This window comes from Pongo pygmaeus, chromosome 23 (assembly GCF_028885625.2).
Source record: "Pongo pygmaeus isolate AG05252 chromosome 23, NHGRI_mPonPyg2-v2.0_pri, whole genome shotgun sequence".
In the NCBI taxonomy this organism is placed as follows: Eukaryota; Metazoa; Chordata; class Mammalia; order Primates; family Hominidae; genus Pongo; species Pongo pygmaeus.
This window is the reverse complement of record NC_085931.1, coordinates 61,947,169-61,966,954: the sequence shown is the minus strand read 5'-3', so window position 1 is coordinate 61,966,954 and position 19,786 is coordinate 61,947,169. Positions and strand designations below refer to the sequence as shown.

At 49.4% G+C, this 19,786-nt stretch overlaps 1 protein-coding gene and 1 pseudogene across 33 annotated transcripts; one reads left to right on the top strand and one right to left on the bottom strand.

The window, feature by feature from the left end:
* LOC129023128 (tubulin beta-8 chain-like) overlaps positions 1-1,592 on the bottom strand; it is a 52,354-nt pseudogene extending 50,762 nt beyond the window's left edge.
* A 55-nt stretch (positions 1,593-1,647) lies between these two features.
* On the top strand, positions 1,648-17,987 carry RABL2B (RAB, member of RAS oncogene family like 2B). 33 transcript variants are annotated; one of them, XM_063663034.1, is made up of 11 exons: positions 1,834-1,965; positions 2,617-2,697; positions 3,113-3,276; positions 7,563-7,611; positions 8,796-8,875; positions 9,721-9,800; positions 12,499-12,590; positions 15,485-15,596; positions 15,943-16,040; positions 16,370-16,453; positions 16,620-17,987. In XM_063663034.1, the coding sequence occupies exons 3-11, from the start codon at positions 3,170-3,172 to the stop codon at positions 16,716-16,718; spliced, it is 801 nt and encodes a 266-aa protein (XP_063519104.1). In that variant the 5' UTR covers positions 1,834-1,965; positions 2,617-2,697; positions 3,113-3,169; the 3' UTR covers positions 16,719-17,987. The 33 variants fall into 33 exon arrangements, with proteins under 33 accessions (XP_054325645.2, XP_063519098.1, XP_054325642.1 ...); XM_063663030.1 differs by lacking the exon at positions 2,617-2,697 and adding an exon at positions 2,421-2,575 and having other exon boundaries at positions 1,840-1,965; XM_063663035.1 differs by lacking the exon at positions 2,617-2,697 and adding an exon at positions 2,180-2,421 and having other exon boundaries at positions 1,840-1,965.
* Positions 17,988-19,786: the final 1,799 nt, after the last annotated feature.

Here is a 19,786-nt window from a genome sequence, read left to right as displayed (position 1 = left end):
CGGCTCCAGGCACCCTACTGCACCACAAGACCAAGTTCTGCCTAACAAAGAAAAAACAGCCTGCTCACTCTCCCTAATATCCCAGGTGGTAATCTAAGAGCATTATCTGCTTGACACCCCTCCTCCTCCACCCTCCATATCCAAGCTATCACCAAGGTCCTGGCAATCTTACCTCCTAAATGTCTCTCAAATCCACTTCTCTCCCTTCAGTGTCCAGGCCACCAGCATGACTTCTGCATGTGTGTAGCAGCCTCCTCGCAGGACGTAAAAATGAGAGAGCCTAGTCACAGGCTCTCTTAAAGGAAAATTTTGGGGCCCCAAAATTACTAAGCTAAAGGGAAAAGTCAAGCTGGGAACTGCTCAGAGCAAACCTGCCTCCCTTTCTATTCCAAGTCACCTATCTCCTCACTAAGATAGGTGCACATCTGATTCCCTCCTTTGGAGAGGCTAATCAGAAACTCAAAACAATGCAACATTTGTCTCTCACCTACCTGTGACCTTGGAAGCCCCCTCCCTGCTTCCAGTTGTCCCCATCTTTCTGGATGGAAGCAACGTACTTCTTACATATATTGATTGATGTCTCATGTCTCCCTAAAACCAAGCTGTGCCCTGACCACCTTGGGCACTTGTCGTCAAGACCTCCTGAGGCTGTGTCACGGGTGCACGTCTTTCTATATTACCTGAAACCATCTCAGATAGGGTTCACAGCTCCCTTTCCCGAACCCTCCCAGGAGCCCCTTGTGGGCGCCCAGGTCCTGCACGCTGTTGGGCCCAGGCTCACCTGGGGCAACTCCACTCTTCGTTACAGCCTCGTGAACCTTTCAGTTCCTAAAGCTGTCTAGCCTATAAAAGGAAAATGAATCTGGGGGCCCCAAAATCACTAAGCTAAAGGGAAAAAAGCTGGGAACTGCTTAGGGCAAACCTGCCTCCCCTTCTATTCAAAGTCACCCCTCTGCTCACTGAGATAGGTGCATGTGTGATTGCCTCCTTTGCGGAGGCTATTCAGAAACCCAAAAGAATACAACAGTTTGTCTCTCACCTACCTGTGACCTGGAAGCCCCCTCCCTGCTTCGAGTTGTCCCGCCTTTCCCGACGGAACCAACGTTCATCTTACATATATTGATGTCTCCTGTCTCCCTAAAATGTATAAAACCAAGCTGTGTCCCCACCACCTTTGGCACATGTCAAGACCTCCTGAGGCTGTGTCACGGGCGTGCGTCCTCAACCTTGGCAAAATAAACTTTCTAAATTGACTGAGACCGTCTCACATATTCGGGGTTCACAAGCCCATGCATGGGGACGTCCCCTGGGGTAGCGCCCCTCCTCCACTGAGCTCACTCGCTTCCTCCTTGTGTGTTTCCTTCAGAAGAAATTTCACAGCTACTTGGTCCACACCTGTCTGCCCCACAGGAACCTCTCTTCTCCACAGGCACATGGGCGGCGTACCTGCTGGGCTGTGTGGAGAGGACCGGGTTCCTCTCCTAATTCCTGCTCAGTTAATAACAAATGTCGACAAGTCAAGAAAATTGCTCAAATTTACCCCATCAAAGAATTAAAAACTGGTGAAAGCTTGACCTGCGCCCCCCACCCCTGACGTGCTCACCTCTCCACTCCCTCTAGGCGGGCGGCACCCACTGAAGCCTCAGTACCACACCCACAGCCATGAGCCCCAGTCCCGCATTCAGCCGCATGCGCACTCCCTGCGGCCCTCCCGCCAGGCGCCGCGCTGGGCAGCCAGCGCCCCGGGGGGTCCTTCAGGCCTTCGGCCGGGCAGCCTCCCTCGGGGTCCTTGCGCGGTTGCGTAGCAGCCGTGAGGACGCCGGCCGAGCCGGAAGCGGAGGCGCTGCAGCGGGAGCTGGGCCGGCGGGCGTGGTTCGAGAGCGCGCAGAGTCCAGACGGGCGGCAGGGCCCGAGGGGCCGACCCTCAGCGTCCCTGGTCTTTCCAGCCCTCACTCGGAACCGCACGTGAGGGCAAATCCGCCCCGGTGGCTGGCTTAGCACGCGGGGACACCCCCTCCGAGGCCTCCCTAGCGGTGTGGGCGGGAGGGCGTCCCGGTCGGAGGAAGCACGGAAAGGTGGCCTCGCGAGGCTGTTGTGGGGGACGGGACGGGCAGCCTGGCGATGCCTGGACATGGTTGGTGGCCAAAAACATTTATCGAAAGATAGCTTACCCACTTAGATGGCGAGGACACCGACAAGCAAGTCTTCGCCCGTAAGCGGTGGCTCACGCCTATAGTCCAGGGATGCCGAGGAGGGAGGATCGCTTGAGTCCAGGAGTTGGAGGCTGCAGTGAGCCGTGATCGCGCCACTGCACTCCAGCCTGGGCGACAGAGTGAGACCCTATCTCTAAACAAAAGAAAGAACGTCTTCAAGCATGGAGCCATGAAGCTGGATTTGGCTTTCTGTCGCTCTCTCTACAGGGTACAGGTGAAAGGGGGCAGACCCCTCATCATGCTTTCCAGGCATCTGCCACTTCCCAGGAATTGTCTCCCTGGATAAACAAGCCGAAGTCTTTGGCTGTGCAGAAGCAGTAGCTGTGTGGTGGCACAGTCAGGAAAACTCGGGGGCCCTGTTGGTATTTTCTACCCCTGACCCGTGTGCATACTTCTGTCGTAGCTCTCACCACAGTAGACTCTGCTATCATTGTGTCTTCCATCCTCTGAACCCTGTGCAACGTCTGCTCATGGTGAATGCCCAGTAAGGCTCACCTATTGCTGCTATCTCGTCATCATATCATTTCTATGTGCCCCCCTAGCTAAGAGTCTGGACTGTGGTTACATTCTCAGGAATGTTTGCAAAGTCATATTTAGGTGTGAGGAGAGTAAAACAGCTAGACATTATGTTGCACGCAGCCTTTGGCACTGGATGCCTGGTGAATTTCTTGTGCAAATGGGTAATGTGAGGAGCAGCATTTGGGGTGCACAGGACTTAAGTATTTGTGTATAACATATTATTGATGCCTGTGTGTCATACTGTGCTATTCCAGGTCTAGTAGTCAGTTGCATACCGTATCTCAGTCCGGCTCTGAGGGAAGCAGTCTGGATGGAGGTACAGCTGGAGATTTGGTTGAGGGGACTTATCTCTGACAACAGCCTCTTGTTGATCTTCCCAGACAGTGACAAGGCCCTCCCCTCCCTTGGGCTGGACCCCTCTCTACAGCTAGGAGCCAATGGCAGAACACAGAACCAAACCCAGTGAGTTGGACCAAGGGAAGTATGATGCTGATGACAACGTGAAGATCATCTGCCTGGGAGATAGCGCAGTGGGCAAATCCAAGTATGTTGGGAGATTAGGGAATAAATACCAGCTCCAGAGAGGGTCTGGGTCATTTAAAAAGTCCTCCAGAGGCAGAGGAGCATGGCTTCTTGGGTCTGGTGAAGGAGCAGTCTTGGCTGGAGCCCAGATGTTCATGGGGGAACGAGGGGAATCACTTGAGCCGTTGTGTGTGTTGGGTGGAGGGGGCAGGTCATAAGGACTGAGGAATTTAAATGTTTCCTCTGAGCCCTGAGAGAACGTGTGGAGCAACTGAGGACATTGTATGTGGTTTGTGGGCTGAGGGATGGCAAGGGCGGGGAGTGGGAATGGAAAGAGAAAAGTGACTATGCCACTGTGACAGATTGGGTAAAGGTGGTAAAGATGCTTTCTTGGAGGGACTCTCTGAAATAGAGAAAACTGGGTAGAACTGACGATTGACTATAATCATTGTGAAGATTGGCTTCTTCTTGTAATGAATTTCGGTGCCTACATGCCACCCGGAGAGCTGAAGGGAGGCTCTGCGGTGCTGCCAGCTTGTCTCCATGAGACGTCCTATTTCTCACACCTAGGACTGCTGAGGGCACATGTCCATTTCTGCCTTCATAGCATGAGGGTACACTTGCCCCTGCCCAGAGAAGTGGTTACGCTTATCTCCCAAGTACTCCAGGCCCACCTTGTTTTCTATCTTCATTTTTATAATCATGTCCTTTGACTCAGGTAGCTGTGAATAATTCTCTGGGGGCTTTGCTGGTTTTTAGGCCATCTCCATGAATTTGAATTCTCTCTCTCTCTCTCTCTCTCTCTTCCCCACCACACAATCACACACTGCAGCTCTGGTTTAGTATTTTTTTTTTTGAGACGGAGCCTCACTCTGTCCCCCAGGCTGGAGTGCAGTGACTTGATCTCGGCTGACTGCAAGCTCCGCCTTCCGGGTTCACACCATTCTCCTGCCACAGCCTCGCGAGTAGCTAGGACTACAGGCGCCTGCCACCACACCCAGCTAATTTTATTTTTGTATTTTTAGTAGAGACAGAGTTTCACCTTATTAGCCAGGATGGTCTCCATCTCCTGACCTCGTGATCTGCCCACCTCAGCCTCCGAAAGTGCTGGGATTACAGGCGTGAACCACCACGCCCGGCCTCTGGTTTAGTATTTTATAGTTACTTTGACCATCCTCAACAGCAGGCCTGTACAATAAAAGTGAGGGTAGGTGTTGTAGTTTGGGAAGGTTACCCAATAAATAACACCCCCTTTAGCCCCACTCAAGTTTAAAAACAACAAAGAGAGAATAGAAATGGCAGGCAGGTGGAGAGCAAATTGCCACTTTAATAACAAACAGAACTTTCGGAGATTGTATCTTGGTATGAGACGTAAGGTGGTCTCATACCAAGTGCTACCCAGCTCCCAAGTTCAATGCTAGTCTCTTTATACGCCTCATTTCAAACACTAACAAAAAATAAGAATCCAAGTAGTTAACTTGACATCAAAGATTACCATAACATTGGCCTCCACAGACATAACAATTAGAAAACAAGCCAGTCTTCATCCACTAGCAGTATCTCAGGCAAAAGGTTGTCCCAGATACAAAGACCATTATGAAAACAGTGCATCTGAGGGAAGGTGAGTGCATGAGAACACTGTAGTTCAGTTTTGACTGGACTCAAGAATTATCTGCCCATTTTCAGTGTCTCTAACCTATGAATCTAAACTCAGTTGGGCTAAAACACCCATTAAGAGGTTAACACATCCAGGCTGTGGTGAGCTATGATTGCGCTACTGCACTCTAGCCTAGTGACAGAGTAAGACCCTGTCTCAAAAAATAAATAAATAAATAAATAAATAAAGTTAACACCTGTGTTCATCATATCTGAAGGGCGTCAGTTGTACACGGCCTCATTTCTAGATAGCGATCTTGTGGCAGTGCGGCCTTCTTGCACGGTTCAGAAATTTACAACAGTAGCAGCCCCAGTCACCAGGCTTTCTTTAAGGTGCCTCCTTTTTTTTTTTTTTTTTTTCCTCATGCAGCATGTTCATGCTTCTTGATTCCACCCAGGGCTCTGTTGGTGGGCTCTGATGACAGTTCCCCTACCCCCTGTGAACAGGCGTCCTCAGACCTGGGCACTGCCTCCTGTGGAAGGCTTTTCCTTTGCTCCTGCACATGCCACCTTCCTGAGCTGCGATTACAGATGTGAGCCACTGCGCCCGACCAGATTTCTTTTGACCCCAGGTGATCATACTGCTTAATAACAAGACACGGCTTTTTTTTTTTTTTTTTTTTTGGAGAGAGTCTTGCTCTGTCACCCAGGCTGGAGTACAGTGGTGCAATCTCAGCTCACTGCAACCTCCGCCTCCCAGGTTCAAGCAATTCTCATGCCTCAGCGTCCTGAGTAGCTGGGATTACAGGCATGCGCCACCATGCCTAGCTAATGTTTTTGTATTTTTAGCAGAGGTTTTGCCATGTTGGCCAGGTTGGTCTGGAATTCCTAACCTCAAGTAATCTGTCTGCCTTGGCCTCCCAAAGTGCTGGGATTACAGGTGTGAGCCACCGCACCCGGCCAACAAGACGTGGCTTTCTGATTCTATCTTTAAGAGTAGTTAGGTCCAGATGTGTTGTCTTTTTTCTTTGATAGCTGTCTAACTTGGCCTTTAGGGTCTTCCATTCCCGTTAATAATTGCCTATCCTCGTTGTGCAAAGAGGGCAAAGGCACACCCCCCACCCAAAACTAAGGCCACATGGTGTGAGTACAGAGTAGGGTAATGGGGGAAATTTACAAGCAGAAAAGTCACAGCATGTGACTCCCTGGGTCCCAAGCTCTCATTATCCTGAGGGAGTTGTGCTTAGGCTACCAGTGACCAGTGCCTACTCTAAATATTTTTGGGAAAAGAAGACAGGGAACATCTGTGTATGTGACAGAGACAGAGGCAGCTTCCTAGAGCCTCCAGAGATAGGGATGCTCTGTTTTTGAGCTCAGGCCTGCCGAGCTGGTTCTCTGCTAAGCGGCAGAATGTTGGGAGGGAATGAGTCTCTGGGGCTTGTTTTTCTCTCCTTCATCCTGTCTTCCAGAGGCAACTTTTCCTTAAGAAAATCCCTCTGTGCCTGTGTTTTTATTCTTTCACTGCTTCTACTTTGATGAGGCAAGTTTATGGATCTCTCCTCTTCCTCCTGCACTTCCTGAGCATGTGCCCTCTCAAGACAGTGTTCTGAGCTTGAGTCTTTTTCATTTACCATCTTAACCTTGGCTGCGGTCATTTCTTTGTGTAATTTTCTACGTGATCTAAGAAGATGATGTGTTTTCTTTATAGTAAGGGTGCTGTTTCTTTATAGTTATAAATAAAATCTATCCTCCTTTTACAATTCAAGCTGCAGTTTAAATATCAGAAGTATAAAATCATGGTTAGAGTGTATTACACTGACAGACAGGCAAGCAGTGACCCTTCAAAATGTGAGGGAAAAAAGGTTGCAATGTCAAGAGAGTGGTCAGGGAAGGCCTAGTTGTAAAGGTAACATTGGGTCGAAGACTTGAAAAAAGCAAGGAGTAAGCCTTGCAGATATCTGGCAGGAGCATTTCAACAACAAAAGGAGGAAATGGCCAGTGGCTAGAACGGAGGGAGAGAAAAGAAATGGGAGAGTTTGAACTGAAAGAAATGGGGAACCACTGGATGGTTTTGCACAGAGTGACCAAGTCTGCCTAATTTTTTCACAGGATAACTGACCACATTCAGAATAGATAGTCCTCTCAATAACCAATAGATCAAGCAGATTCTCCTGTCTCAGCCTCCTGAGTAGCTGGGATTACAGGCGTGTGCCACCACGCCTGGCTAATTTTTTGTATTTTTAGTGGAGACAAGGGCCTCACCATGTTGGCCAGGCTGGTCTCGAACTCCTGACCCCAAGTGATCCACCCGCTTTGGCCTCCCAAAGTGCTGGGATTACAGGCGTGAGCCACCGCGCCCGGCCGGGAAATGGCTCTTGAACGGAAGGCACAGCTTTGGCCTAGCCTCTGTTTCCCTGTGCATAACACAAGGGTAATTGTATGTGCAGCATTGTGCTGCGGTGCAAATAACAGATTTGAGAGCTTCACATGGGCTGGCGTGTGTACTCATAGTGACATGAGCTGTTTTGTTATGACGGGTTGGTAATGCTGATTCCCAGCTTCCAGACTTGACCCAGAAACTGTGTGGCTGTGAAGTGAAAGGGGGAAGGGAAGCCACAGGTGGCTTCCAGGTTGTCAGCCTTAGGGCGATAAAGTTTGGGACAAGGGAGAGATGGAGACTCCATCTGACCACCTTGCCTGTTCTGCTTACAGACTCATGGAGAGATTTCTCATGGATGGCTTGTATCCTTCAAGGTTTGAAGTACCCTTTATTCCTGTGGGTCTTCCCACGCTCATGTATCAGTGTCCCACTGCCCACCCCTTTGTACCAGCAGCCCAGGAAGGAGGATTGGGTAAGTGAATGCACAGGTTTTTGTTCCACACTTGTTTCTTGCCGATTGACCCACATGGCATTGCACAATCAGTGCTGTATATTTTGGACCTTACTCATATTTGGATTGTTCTATATTAAGAGGGCAGTAGAATGGCAAACAGCAAATGGTTTGGATCTAATGCCTGGATTCAAACCCCACCTCCTCCTCCTCAGTAGCTTCTGACACTGGCCAAGTCATTTAACCTCTCTAACCTCAAAGCTTGGGCCCCCTACTATTGAAAAAAATCTCTGATATGAATGAACTTTGCAAAATAGGAGCTGCCAGCCCCACCTTCCTCCCATGAATTGTTACATTGTATAGGTTTGGAGTGAGTTCCTCCCCGCAACTGGGAGATTTTTAAACAGCTTCCCAAGTGGATCCACTGAGAACCACAGGTGAGAGGAGTCCCTGGAGCCTGCTGCTCCCTGTCCTAGGCTTGGCACCCCAAGGCTCAGTTGCCTTAAGATCTGACTACGTGTTACTCCACCTTGTACCAAGTGCTTCAGCACACCCAGCCCACCTGCGTCATTTGGCTCTGCTTTTTACACTGTCCGGCTTCTTGCAGCCTCAGAAGGTGTTAATCCCCAGAGTTTAACCCTTTTTCTCAGGGTCTCACACATAGGCAGACTCCAAATTGATTGACAGCTTGTCAACTGTATGGCTTGTGGGAGCTTTTGTCCCTGGAATGGTCATGTTGCTACCTAGGGTTAGGGTTTCCTTTCTAGCCTGCGAAAGCTCCATCCATGATTGAGTTGGGGTATCCACATTTGCATTTTCTGACTGCATGATGCCCTTTATGACACTTGTCTGTAAAATCCTGTTCTATGTTTTAACTCAGACTTCGATGGCCAGGACACACTCCCATCTCCTCCCACCCCTCACCCTTCCATGGAGCTTGTACCAGTGGTATGTGAAGCTGATCCTCTGTCTGCAACATTCGTTTGACTTAAAATCTCAATAACTCCAAAGAGAAGAGGAGGGAGAGGATCCATTTCATCAAACCAAACACCCCTGCTCCCCACTCCTTCCTCACCTCCCCTTTTATTGATTTTGGTCCTTAACCTGAGTGTAGTCAGCCACAGCAGCTGTCCACGTACGCCCTGACCCTGTACAAGCACACAGCCACGGTAGATGGCAAGACCATCCTTGTGGGTAAGTGGCACAGGGCCAAGCCATGCTGACCCTCAGGAAGGAGGAAATGGGAGACGAGGGGAGGTGAGGGAAGGTTCATAAGGAGAGAGTCCAGAGGGAGAAAATGAGACCCCGGCAGGGACAAGGGGTGGTAGAGAGAACCCAGAGAGCCAGGAGGCCATGGTGGGTGGAAGGAGGAACGCAGGGGCCAAGTCCCAGCCCTCGGACCTGGCATCCAGGCCAGCACCTGTGCAGGACACGGTTCAGGAAGGGAGAAGTCAGGGGGCTGTACCCACCTCAGGGAAGAAGAACATAAGAGGCCTTCGATGAGGCAGTAGTTTTCCCAGCTTCAGGGGTTCTTACTCAGCCAGTTTAAAAAAATAAATGTGGTCAGAACATTATCTCCCACATCGGGCTGTGACCTTCCATCGGGTCATAATCTTCTCCTTGGCCAGGCACACAGCCTGCCTGACTCTGTCTACCATCTGTGGTCAGTGCACGTGAGAAGCTGGACTAGTTTAGAAGTTCAAGGACTCTGCATGTCACGTGGGAAACGGGGAACTATCTTCTCCCTCCTTGGGCTTCCAGTGTGTTGTCCTTCCTCCTGGCCCCTGACCCACTGTCTTCCCATACACACAGGTGAACACGCACCTCTCACATCACACTCAGGTACACTGTGTCTTGAAGACACACGTGTGGGGCTGTGTGGTCTCTGTTTCTTCCTGTGCTCCCCATGTACACACACGTGCTGTGGTTTGTGCCACATGTGTGTTGTATTTTAGTGACTTGCACAGAAATGCACCAGGCATGTGGGTCTGTCTGATCTGCAGCCCCAACACGCAGTCAGAGCTGTGTTCACGTTGCAGACTTTTGGGACACGGCAGGCCAGGAGCGGTTCCAGAGCATGCATGCGTCTTACTACCACAAGGCCCACGCCTGCATCATGGTATGAGACGGTGGGAGGTGACGGTGGGAGGTGGGCAAAGGCACTGGGCAAGTCTGGCTGAGGGGTGAGGGGCTCAGTCATGGTATGAGACGGTGGGAGGTGGGCAAAGGCACTGGGCAAGTCTGGCTGAGGGGTGAGGGGCTTAGTCATGGTATGAGACGGTGGGAGGTGGGCAAAGGCACTGGGCAAGTCTGGCTGAGGGGTGAGGGGCTTAGTCATGGTATGAGACGGTGGGAGGTGGACAAAGGCACTGGGCAAGTCTGGCTGAGGGGTGAGGGGCTTAGTCATGGTATGAGACGGTGGGAGGTGGACAAAGGCACTGGGCAAGTCTGGCCTGAGGGGTGAGGGGCTTAGCAGCCCTGGGCCCTTGTAAGCAAGTGTTACAAGGTGTTGTGGGAGGGGGGCTTAGGGTCACCCGGGGATGTTTCAAACCACACCTGCTCCCCAGAGCTTCTTAGTGAGAAGGTGCCAGGTGAGCTCTCTGTAGGTGGGGATGGGTGGAGAAAAGGTGGAACAGCAAGCTCAGGGCTTCAACATCAGGTGTAGCATCCAAGAGGCAAACATGTGCCTGAAACAGGGCCACAGTCCCTCTGATGGATCTAACCTGTCAGACAAGCTCCCAACGCCTCCCTCCACTGTTGCCTGCTGCTTTTCCCTAGGGGGCACATGCTGGGACTGAGTAGATGCTGCGGGTCCCAGAGAACCTTCTCTCTCAGGCTAGCCCCTTGCCTCCCCCTGAGCCTCCCGTTTTGTTGCCTAGGACGCAATCCTTATGGTTCCACCCTGGTGACCAGGGTGTGGTGAAGCAGTCACTCCAAGAGAAAAATGCAGCCGAGGAAAGGGCTAAGAAAGGAAAAAGGAGCTCCGTAAACCTGTGTCCTGTAGAAGTTCCTACCCGTGAATTCTCTGGCTTGGTTCTCAGGCCACCACTTTTAGATGCTAAAAAGGAGCATGTTTTTCTTTTGGGCCACTTAAAAAACATTTTCATGGCTGGGCACAATGGCTCATGCCTGTAATCCCAGCACTTTGGGAGGCCAAGATGGGTGGATCACCTGAGGTCAGCAGTTTGAGACCAGCCTGGCCAACATGGTGAAATCCCGTCTCTACTAAAAATACAAAAAATTAGCCGGGCATGGTGGCAGGTGCCTGTAATCCCAGCTACTTGGGAGGCTGAGGCAGGAGAATCACTTGAGCCCGGGAGGCAGAGGTTGCAGTGAGCCGAGATCACACCATTGCACTCCAGCCTGGGCAACAAGAGCAAAACTCCATCTAAAAAAAAAAAAAAAAAACCACATTTTCATGAATATCAGCCATCAACAATGCAGAAAGTAATAGACTAGTCTTCTGAATTATTAACCCTAGCAATTGTCACCAAGTGAAAACTTCGGTCACTAAAACTTCTTGGAATAGCATTCAAGGTCTTGCTTTAACACAAAACCCCAAAACCTGGTGGTACAAAACAACCATTTTCTGATGGATCGGAAATCCATAATGTCTGAAGTCTCAGCTAAGAAGACTGCAAGGCTGGGTTCCAGCCTGGAACTGCCTGGGGCATCTCCCCACACACACACTGGTACTTGGCTAGACCACCAGCAGGTTCTGCTCCCTGTGTTTCTTCACAGTTTGTCAGTTGGGCTGATTTGGGTTTGCTCACAGAGTGTCAGCCAAGATCCCAAGATCAAGTATCCAAAGAGAACCCGGTGGGACTTATATTTCCTTTTATGGCCTAGCCCTGGAATACGTGGCATCTCTGTGTCCACAGTCACAGAGGGAAGAAACAGATAGCATCTCTCCGTGGGGAACCAGAGTCACATGGTTAAAAGAACACATGGGATGGACAGGTTGCCACCATTGTTGGCATATATTAAAGTTTGCCATGGCACCCCATAGCATTTAGATACCCACCTTTCTAGCCCTACCTCCCACTTAGTGATTGTCTGTAAATATGCACGGCCTTACCTTGGCACTGAGAGGGATGCATGGCTGAGTAGGTGTCATCTCATCTGTAAGAAGCAATAGCAGAGGGAATCCAGAAGGAGCTGCTCTGTTCTGCTCATTGTCACCTGTTCCTCTGTACACCTTCCTTCATGCTCTTCCCTCAGCCTCTCCCCAGCTCACACCCCTTTATTTGAAACTCTGCTCATTTTTCAGGCCCTGCTTAAATGCCACCACCTCCATGCAGCCTCCTCTGATGTTTGTCATTAGAATTGCTCTTTCCTGTGTGCTCCTGCACCACTGATCACTTCCACAACATGGATTGTCTGTGATGCACATGTGCAGGATGCCGGGAGTGCCAAGGTGGAAAGACACAAGTGCTGCCCCCAGGAACTTACTGGTGGGCACAGTACAGATAGCAGTGGTGAGGACAGTGAGGATTCTTCCCTTCTGACCCTTTGCAGATGGTAAAGGAAGGAGCTCGTCACCTAATTCCCCCGACTGCCCCTTAAGAAGAAAATCCCTTGAAAAATTCCAAAAGCTTTAACTCTGATAACTGTTAAGGTACTAAACAAGAGGATGATGGGGCAAGGCAAATGGGGGCAGTGTAGTGCAGAAGTCTGACCCTCAAGAGCAGAGGAGCTTGGTCCTAGCCAGTTTGGTTTCAGGCCTACAGTGGCATTTGGTATTTTGAGCTCACCTCTCTTTTTCTCTTGGAGTGACTGCTTCCTGCATCTAATGCATGTCCGTGGACTCCCCTCAGACCCTCTTCTGAAGGCCTGGGGTGTCTCTTCTGCCACCATGCCTGTGTCTGCAGGTTCCTGCCACCAGCCCCAGTCTGCTGCACGGGGCCTGGTGAGTAGAAAGCACTTGCCTTCTGACCACACGGGGAGCTGAGGGTCAGAGATGGAACCAGGGCTTGACCCTCCACCTTGAAACCTTGAGATGGGGATGCTCCTCATTCTAGCCAGTTCCTCCTCAGCTCTCAAAACAAGGAAAGGATGCTCAGGAAACCAGACCTGGACAAAAGGCATCTGAGCCTGGTGTGAGGCAGATTCCAGAAGTTTAGTTAGAGACATCCTTCATAAGGAGTCTTCATCGGGAATTCAATACAACGTGGTGATTTATTGAAATTGGCCTGTGAAAGAGAATCCACATAGACTTCTTGCCACCTCTTGAGATGTGACAGCTGCTGACCCTCCCGCCACCACACAGGGCGAGCCCCTAACCCTGAGCTTGAACCATGTTGCTTGCACAAATAGCTGGGTGATTTAGAAGTGAGGTCAGCTGTGCCAGCAGTTACACGGTGGTGGTTGTCTGTAACTTTAATCCACTGACTGTTGTACTAGGGCGGTTTGGGCTACACACTTTGGAGGAGCTCCTGTGAAGGGCATGAAGGCTCACTGTAGCAGCAGCTCAGTTGTCTTTCAGAGTTCTGCCCTTAGAGCTGGTTTGCAGTGCTCATCCTTCTTGCTGATATTTTAAAATAGGTAGAAACAGGCTGGGCGCGGTGACTCATGCCTTTAATCCCAGCACTTTGGGAGGCCTAGGCAGGCAGATCACCTGAGGTCAGGAGTTCGAGACCAGCCTGACCAACATGGTGAAACCCCATCTCTACTAGAAATACAAAAAGTAGCCAGGCGTGGTGGCGCGCACCTGTAATCCAGCTAGTCGGGAGGCTGAGACAGGAGAATGCTTTGAAGACAGGAGAATCATTTGAACCCAGGAGTTGGAGTTTGCAGTGGCAGTGAGCCAAGATACTGCCACCGCACTCTAGTCTAGGCAACAGAGCAAGACTCTATCTCAAAATAAATAAGTAAATAAATAAATAAAAATAAAATAAGTAAAAACAAATTATAAAGTAATACAATTATGAACTACAAATAATAAAACATAAAAATTACTTTAAAAAAATTTAAAGAGGCCGGGCACAGTGGCTTATACCTGTAATCCCAGAAATTTGGGAGGCCAAGGCCGGAGGATTGCTTGAGCCTGAGAGTTCAAGACCAGCCTGGTTAATATAATGAGAGCTTAGCTCTACAAAAAATAAACAAAACTAGCCAGGCATGGTGGCATGTGCCTGTAGTTCCAGCTACTCGGGAGGCTGAGGCAGGAGGATCACCAGAGCCCAGGGGGTCGAGGGGCAGTAAGCCAAGATTGGGCCACTGCACTCCAGCCTGGCTGACAGAGTAAGACCCCATCTCAAAAAACAAAAAGCAGAACAAAGAAGTAAACAAAAGCTTAAAAGTAAATCAGCCAGGTGCAGTAGCTCATGCCTGTAATCCCAGTACTTTGGGAGGCCTAGGCGGGCAGTGATCTGCCCTTAGCCAGGCGTGGTGGTACGCACCTGTAATCCCAGCTACTCTGGAGGCTGAGACAAGAGAATCGCTTGAACCCAAGAGGTGGAGGTTGCAGTGGCAGTGAGCCAAGATAGCGCCACTGCACTCCAGCCTGGGCAACAGAGCAAGACTCCATATATGGAGATCACTTGAGGTCAAGAGTTCGAGACCAGCCTGGCCAACATGGCAAAACCTTGTCTCTACTAAAAATATAAAAATTAGCCAGGCATGGTGGCGCACACCTGTAGTCTCAGCTACTGAGGAGGCCGAGACAAGAGAATCACTTGAACACAGAAGGCAAAGGTTGCAGGGAGCTGAGATTATGCCACCACACTCCAGCCTGGGTAACAGAGTGAGACTCCGTCTAAAAAAAAAAAAAAAAATCAAGGGCGGTTATGGTGGCTAACACCTGTAACCCCAGCACCTTTAGAGGTCCAGGTGGGAGGATCCCTTGAGGCCAAGAGTTTGAGATGAGCCTGGGTAACACAGGGAGAGCCTGCCTCTACAAAAAAAAAAAAAAAATTAAAAATTAATGCGTGCAAGCTACTTGGGAGGCTGCGATAGAAGGATCCCTTAAGCCCAGGAGTTTTGAGGTTACAGTGAGCTGTGATTGAGCCGCTGCATTCTAGCCTGGGTGACAGAGTGAAACCCTGTCTCTAAAAAGTAAATAAGTAAAAGTAAATCAATAGTAACTAAAGTAAAACTCTAGAAACATTTACAGTTACTACAGAGGAACTTTAAAACAGTTTAAGCAATAAATACAAGAGTAGACTAAAAAACACAAAAGTTTTTACAATTTCTAACAGACTATCGATTGGCAAATTTATTCAATTTATGATTGTTAAAATAGGTGATTAAGATTAGATGACAAGATAACAAAAAAGGCATACGTTATTTATTTATTTATTTCAGACAGAGTTTTGCTCTTGTTGCCCAGGCTGGAGTACAATGGCATGATCTGGGCTCGCTGCAACCTCCGTCTCCCTAGTTCAAGCAACTCTCCTGCCTCAGCCTCCCAAGTAGCTGAGATTACAGGCATGCGCCACCACGCCCAGCTAATTTTTTGCATTTTTAGTAGAGACGGAGTTTCACCATGTTGGCCAGGCTGGTCTCAAACTCCTGACCTCAGGTGATCGACCCGCCTCAACCTCCCAAAGTGCTGGGATTACAGGTGTGAGCCACTGCACTGGGCCAAGAATAAGATTTTTAAAAACATTTTTGCATCTCGAGGCTCCAGGCGGCTTCCCTGAGAAAGGGCAGCCTCTGTGGTCAGAGAGGCTGCAATTCAGAGCATTCCCACCAACAGCGCCATGTGCTCATGCTCACCTGCTTGGGTGTGTGAGTCACCTGGAGATGGGGTGCAGAAACATTGACATACCTGAGCTATCTTTCTTCCTCTGCCCTTTGCAGGTGTTTGATGTACAGAGGAAAGTCACCTATAAGAACCTGAGCGCCTGGTATACAGAGCTTCGGGAGTTCAGACCAGAGATCCCATGCCTCGTGGTGGCCAATAAAATTGACGGTGGGGCCATCCTGCACGTGGGTGTTAGCAATTCACTGGGGACCCGCCCTCACACATTTCCTCCTCCATTCCCCAGGCAGGCAACCTTCAGTGATTGGTCCTCCCTCCCACGATAAGATACAACCCTTGGTTGCTTGCATTCTTCCCACCTTATAAAGAAGCCAGCTAAGCCTACCTGCGCTCTTTCCAAGACACAGATCCCTATTAACTGAGCTCTTTCTAGGACATGTTTCCCAATCATCCCTGCCTATCCCACTTTCTGGAATGAAGGCCTCCAGTGGCCCCCTCTCCAAACCCTCTTCCCTTCCCTTGACAGACAGACCAATGTCCTACCTTCTCTTTACAGCAGACATAAACGTGACCCAAAAAAGCTTCAATTTTGCCAAGAAGTTCTCCCTGCCCCTGTATTTCGTCTCAGCTGCTGATGGTACCAATGTTGTGAAGGTATGGTTGACTGCAGAGGTAGCTAGCAAGGTCAGGGCGCTAGGTGGTAAAGGAAGCTGTGAAGAGAAGGGCTTACTGCAGGTGTGATGGAGAGAACCGGGACAGTGCATGGGCATGGGTGGCAGGGAGGGGAGGAGCTGATGGGCCTGGACTTGATGAGGCAGAAGTCCATTGACCATCCATAGGTCAGGGTGACGGGGAGAGGCAAATGGAGGGGTAAGGTTGCTGATTTTAGGAATGGAGTATTGTGTAGTCTCACAGTGGGGCCAGTGGGGTGGACTGGGCAGAGTGCAAGGCACGCTCATCCACCATCTCTACCTCACCCCCAGCTCTTCAATGATGCAATTCGATTAGCTGTGTCTTACAAACAGAACTCCCAGGACTTCATGGATGAGATTCTTCAGGAGCTCGAGGTAGGTCAGGTCCACATTTCGGGTGGGATGGAAGAAACGGCTTCTCTTCAGGGATAGGGACTACAACCCAGTAGAGTGGCTCTTGCCTAAGTTTGCCCCACTAAATGTATCAGAGCTGCGGTTGAGCAAATGCAGGGCCAGGCCTCACCTGTGACTTTGTTCACAGAACTTCAACTTGGAGCAGGAAGAGGAGGATGTGCCAGACCAGGAGCAGAGCAGCAGCATCGAGACCCCATCAGAGGAGGTGGCCTCTCCCCACAGCTGAGGGGCTGGGGCTAGGGGTGGGTGGAGCCCTTTTAAAATACCCTTCCCTTCAACAACTCTCCAGCTCTGAATGGAGAAACTCTCTAGGCCATCCCCTCTTCTGCCTCCTGCAACCCACCCATCCTATTAGCCTCCCACATTCAAGGCCCTTGATACAGGGATAAGGTCAGCACCAGCAAACTCTGGACTGGTGGAAAAAGTCCCCACCAGATCTCCTTGAAGCAGAATTAGGGATCAGCATCATTAACACCTTCCCCACCCCCTCCCCCGAGGCAGACAGTGAAGAGAATCAGAAAACATGATTATATGTCACTTTAATAAAGGAAATTTAGGTGTTTTTGCTTTTTTTGTTTTTGTTTTTGTTTTCTTTCCAAAGCTCACCTCGGGGACAATTCCTTGTGCTTCTGCTGAGGTAATGATTGCCCCCCACCCACAGCTGAATCTGTGAGGCCCCATCCTTTCCCTACGTTGTCTCCCATCTTTTTTCCTCTTCAGTCTCCCAATCATCTGGTTTGTTTGTTTCTTTGTTTGTTTTGAGACAGTCTCGCTCTGTCGCCAGGCTGGAGTGCAGTGGCGCAGTCTCGGCTCGCTGCAACCTCTGACTCCCTGGTTCAAAGGATTCTCCTGCCTCAGCCTCCCGAGTGGCTGGCATCACCATGCCCAGCTAATTTTTGTATTTTTAGTAGAGACGGGGTTTCACCATGTTGCCCAGGATGGTCTCAATCTCCTCACCTCATGATCCGCCCGCCTCGGCCTCCCAAACTGCTGGGATTACAGGCATGAGCCACTGCGCCCGGCCCCAGTCATCTGTTTTTAAACAAGAGTTTTTGAGCAGATAGCTATTCATTCCAGATTTCTGTGTACCCACTCTGCTTCAGGAGCTCTTCTGGGTAAAGCTGAGATCACAGGAACAGCAGGTGACAGGCCTAGCTATAGTTAGGAATACACAAGCGGTAAAATCCAGAGTCCTTGCAGCCACACCACAAGGTACATCCATTTGGACTACAAGAAGAGCTTCCTTTAAAGTTCCTATTTCAGCATAAAGAGGCTGTCCTTTTTTTTTTGAGGAATAGTTTGGACCTTGTGCCTCCTGTGGGAGGCTGAGGACTGCAAGAGGAGAGCTAGCAGATATGCCTGTTCACCCCTCTCTGGTACTTGTGGCTTGCTAGTGTGTTTTTATGATAATCTTGGGCATTGTTTGCATTGTGTTTATTAATAGGGTTTTGTTTTTATTGTTTCCTTTTTTACAGTAAAGGCTGAATTACATAAACATTGAGTAAATGTATGTGTTTTGTGGCTCTGAAGTGTGTACTGAGCAAAAAGACAAAAGAATCTGCAAATCATCACCCTTATCAATGAGGGGTAGCTGCCTTGACCTGTTGCAGGGTAGCCCATGTTTACTCTCAATTCACTATATTGGAGGCCATTTCAGTGGAATTTAGTGTTTTCAAAAGAATTCAATCACCTATTAATTTGGGAGCTCAAGAACAAGCACATCTCCCCTTTAAATCAGCAATACTTAGATGTTCAACATAAGATGTTTGACCTGACCAGGGGTTCCCAGGAATGTATCCCCTGATGAGGTAGAACTTAAAAAAATGTAGTTACTGTAAATAAATAGTAAATATTTAAAAAAAAATACAACAGCCTTACTGAGATAGAATTTACATACTATAAAGTTCACCATCGTATTGGTTTTATGTGACTATTTTGTATCAGGTTCCTTAGAAGCTGACCCTGAGAAGGCCATTGTTCAAGTGATTTAATTAGGGTCATTCTCAGAAGAGTGAGGGGGGCAGGAGACAAGAAGCTCAGCAAGGTTGTGGTCTCAGCTGGAGGCCGGCTTCACCACCCCACCCCGTCCCAGGGAAGCTCTGGAGGGCAAATTGCCCTACAGAGTTAGTCCTACCTCAAGACCAGGGGCCTTTTGTGCCCTTCAGCCAAGGGTGTGAGGTGGAAGGGGGCCTTCTGTTTCAGTAAGGTCAGTTCTCTGGGGAAAAGGGCAACTGTGTGCTTCCTTCGTCAACACTCAAAGCAATTGGAGGATGAATGTTTAGGCAGGGTGCCAGCAACATCCGCAAGCCACCCATGTGTACATTGCTCAGATCCACCTGCTTCTTAAAGTTCATTCCATCCAGGTAGAGCTGCTCCATGTTTCTAACTGGTCACCAGTCATGGGGGAATGTACAAGAGAAGGGTCAATGGGAAAGGACAAACCATAGCCCCTGCTATTGTAGTTGGACCCCATACAGAGACTGATACTTGTCACTTCTCATCCTCTGGCTAGCACGTTTGCTGGTCTAGGTTGTTTGCCCGGTGGGTTGATCCTGCTCCTCTTGCCTAAGGGGGTCTCAGCCCCTGCTTACTATGCCTTTATGAGGCAGTGGTTGTTACACTTACATAGTTATATCTAAACATGCAAGTACCAAGAGATAGCATGAATCATCTGAGTACCAAATACATTGCTCCTTCCTATTATTATCTGGCAACATCCTTTCTTCCTAATGATGATTACAGGCAATCACCTCTTTCCAGAATGCTAACTCTGCTTGCCAGTTTACAAGCGCATGGACTGTCTAGGAAGCAGCCATAGCTTTGTGTTTAGTGAAACTCTTACTGTATCACTTGGTGGAAATGCCTCCCCCACTCCCCACACTGCCACTCACAGAGTCCAAGACTTCAGCTCACAGAGCCTAAAGCTGTAGACATGAAGCACAGATTCCCCAAGTGTGTCACTGAGAGTGCTAGTGAGCGGGGTGCTCCTATGTCCACTCCTTGGTTACTAGACATGTTGGGGACATAAAACCATATAATGAATATTAAGTTGTATATCACATCATGAAGGACCCCATCCTTAGAGGGTATCATATCCGAGATCGACATCTCTCCTATCCACAAAGATAGGAAAGACTCAGAAGTGGAGTGACATCAGGAAAATGGCAGAGTAGACAGCTCCAAACTCCTGTCCCTCTATGGAAACATGGAGAAAAAGCAGCAGAAACTTTGCCAGAACTCTGGAAAACAGTAAAAGACTTACATCAGTCAGGAAAGCACTGAAATGAGGAAAGG

Coding starts and splice junctions, on each gene's coding strand:
- RABL2B (XM_063663028.1), top strand. CDS start 1,663: ATGAGCCCCAGTCCCGCATTCAGCCGCATGCGCACTCCCTGCGGCCCT. Junction 8,876..9,720: donor TGGCAAGACCATCCTTGTGG/GTAAGTGGCACA, acceptor TTCACGTTGCAG/ACTTTTGGGACACGGCAGGC. Junction 16,454..16,619: donor AGATTCTTCAGGAGCTCGAG/GTAGGTCAGGTC, acceptor CTTTGTTCACAG/AACTTCAACTTGGAGCAGGA.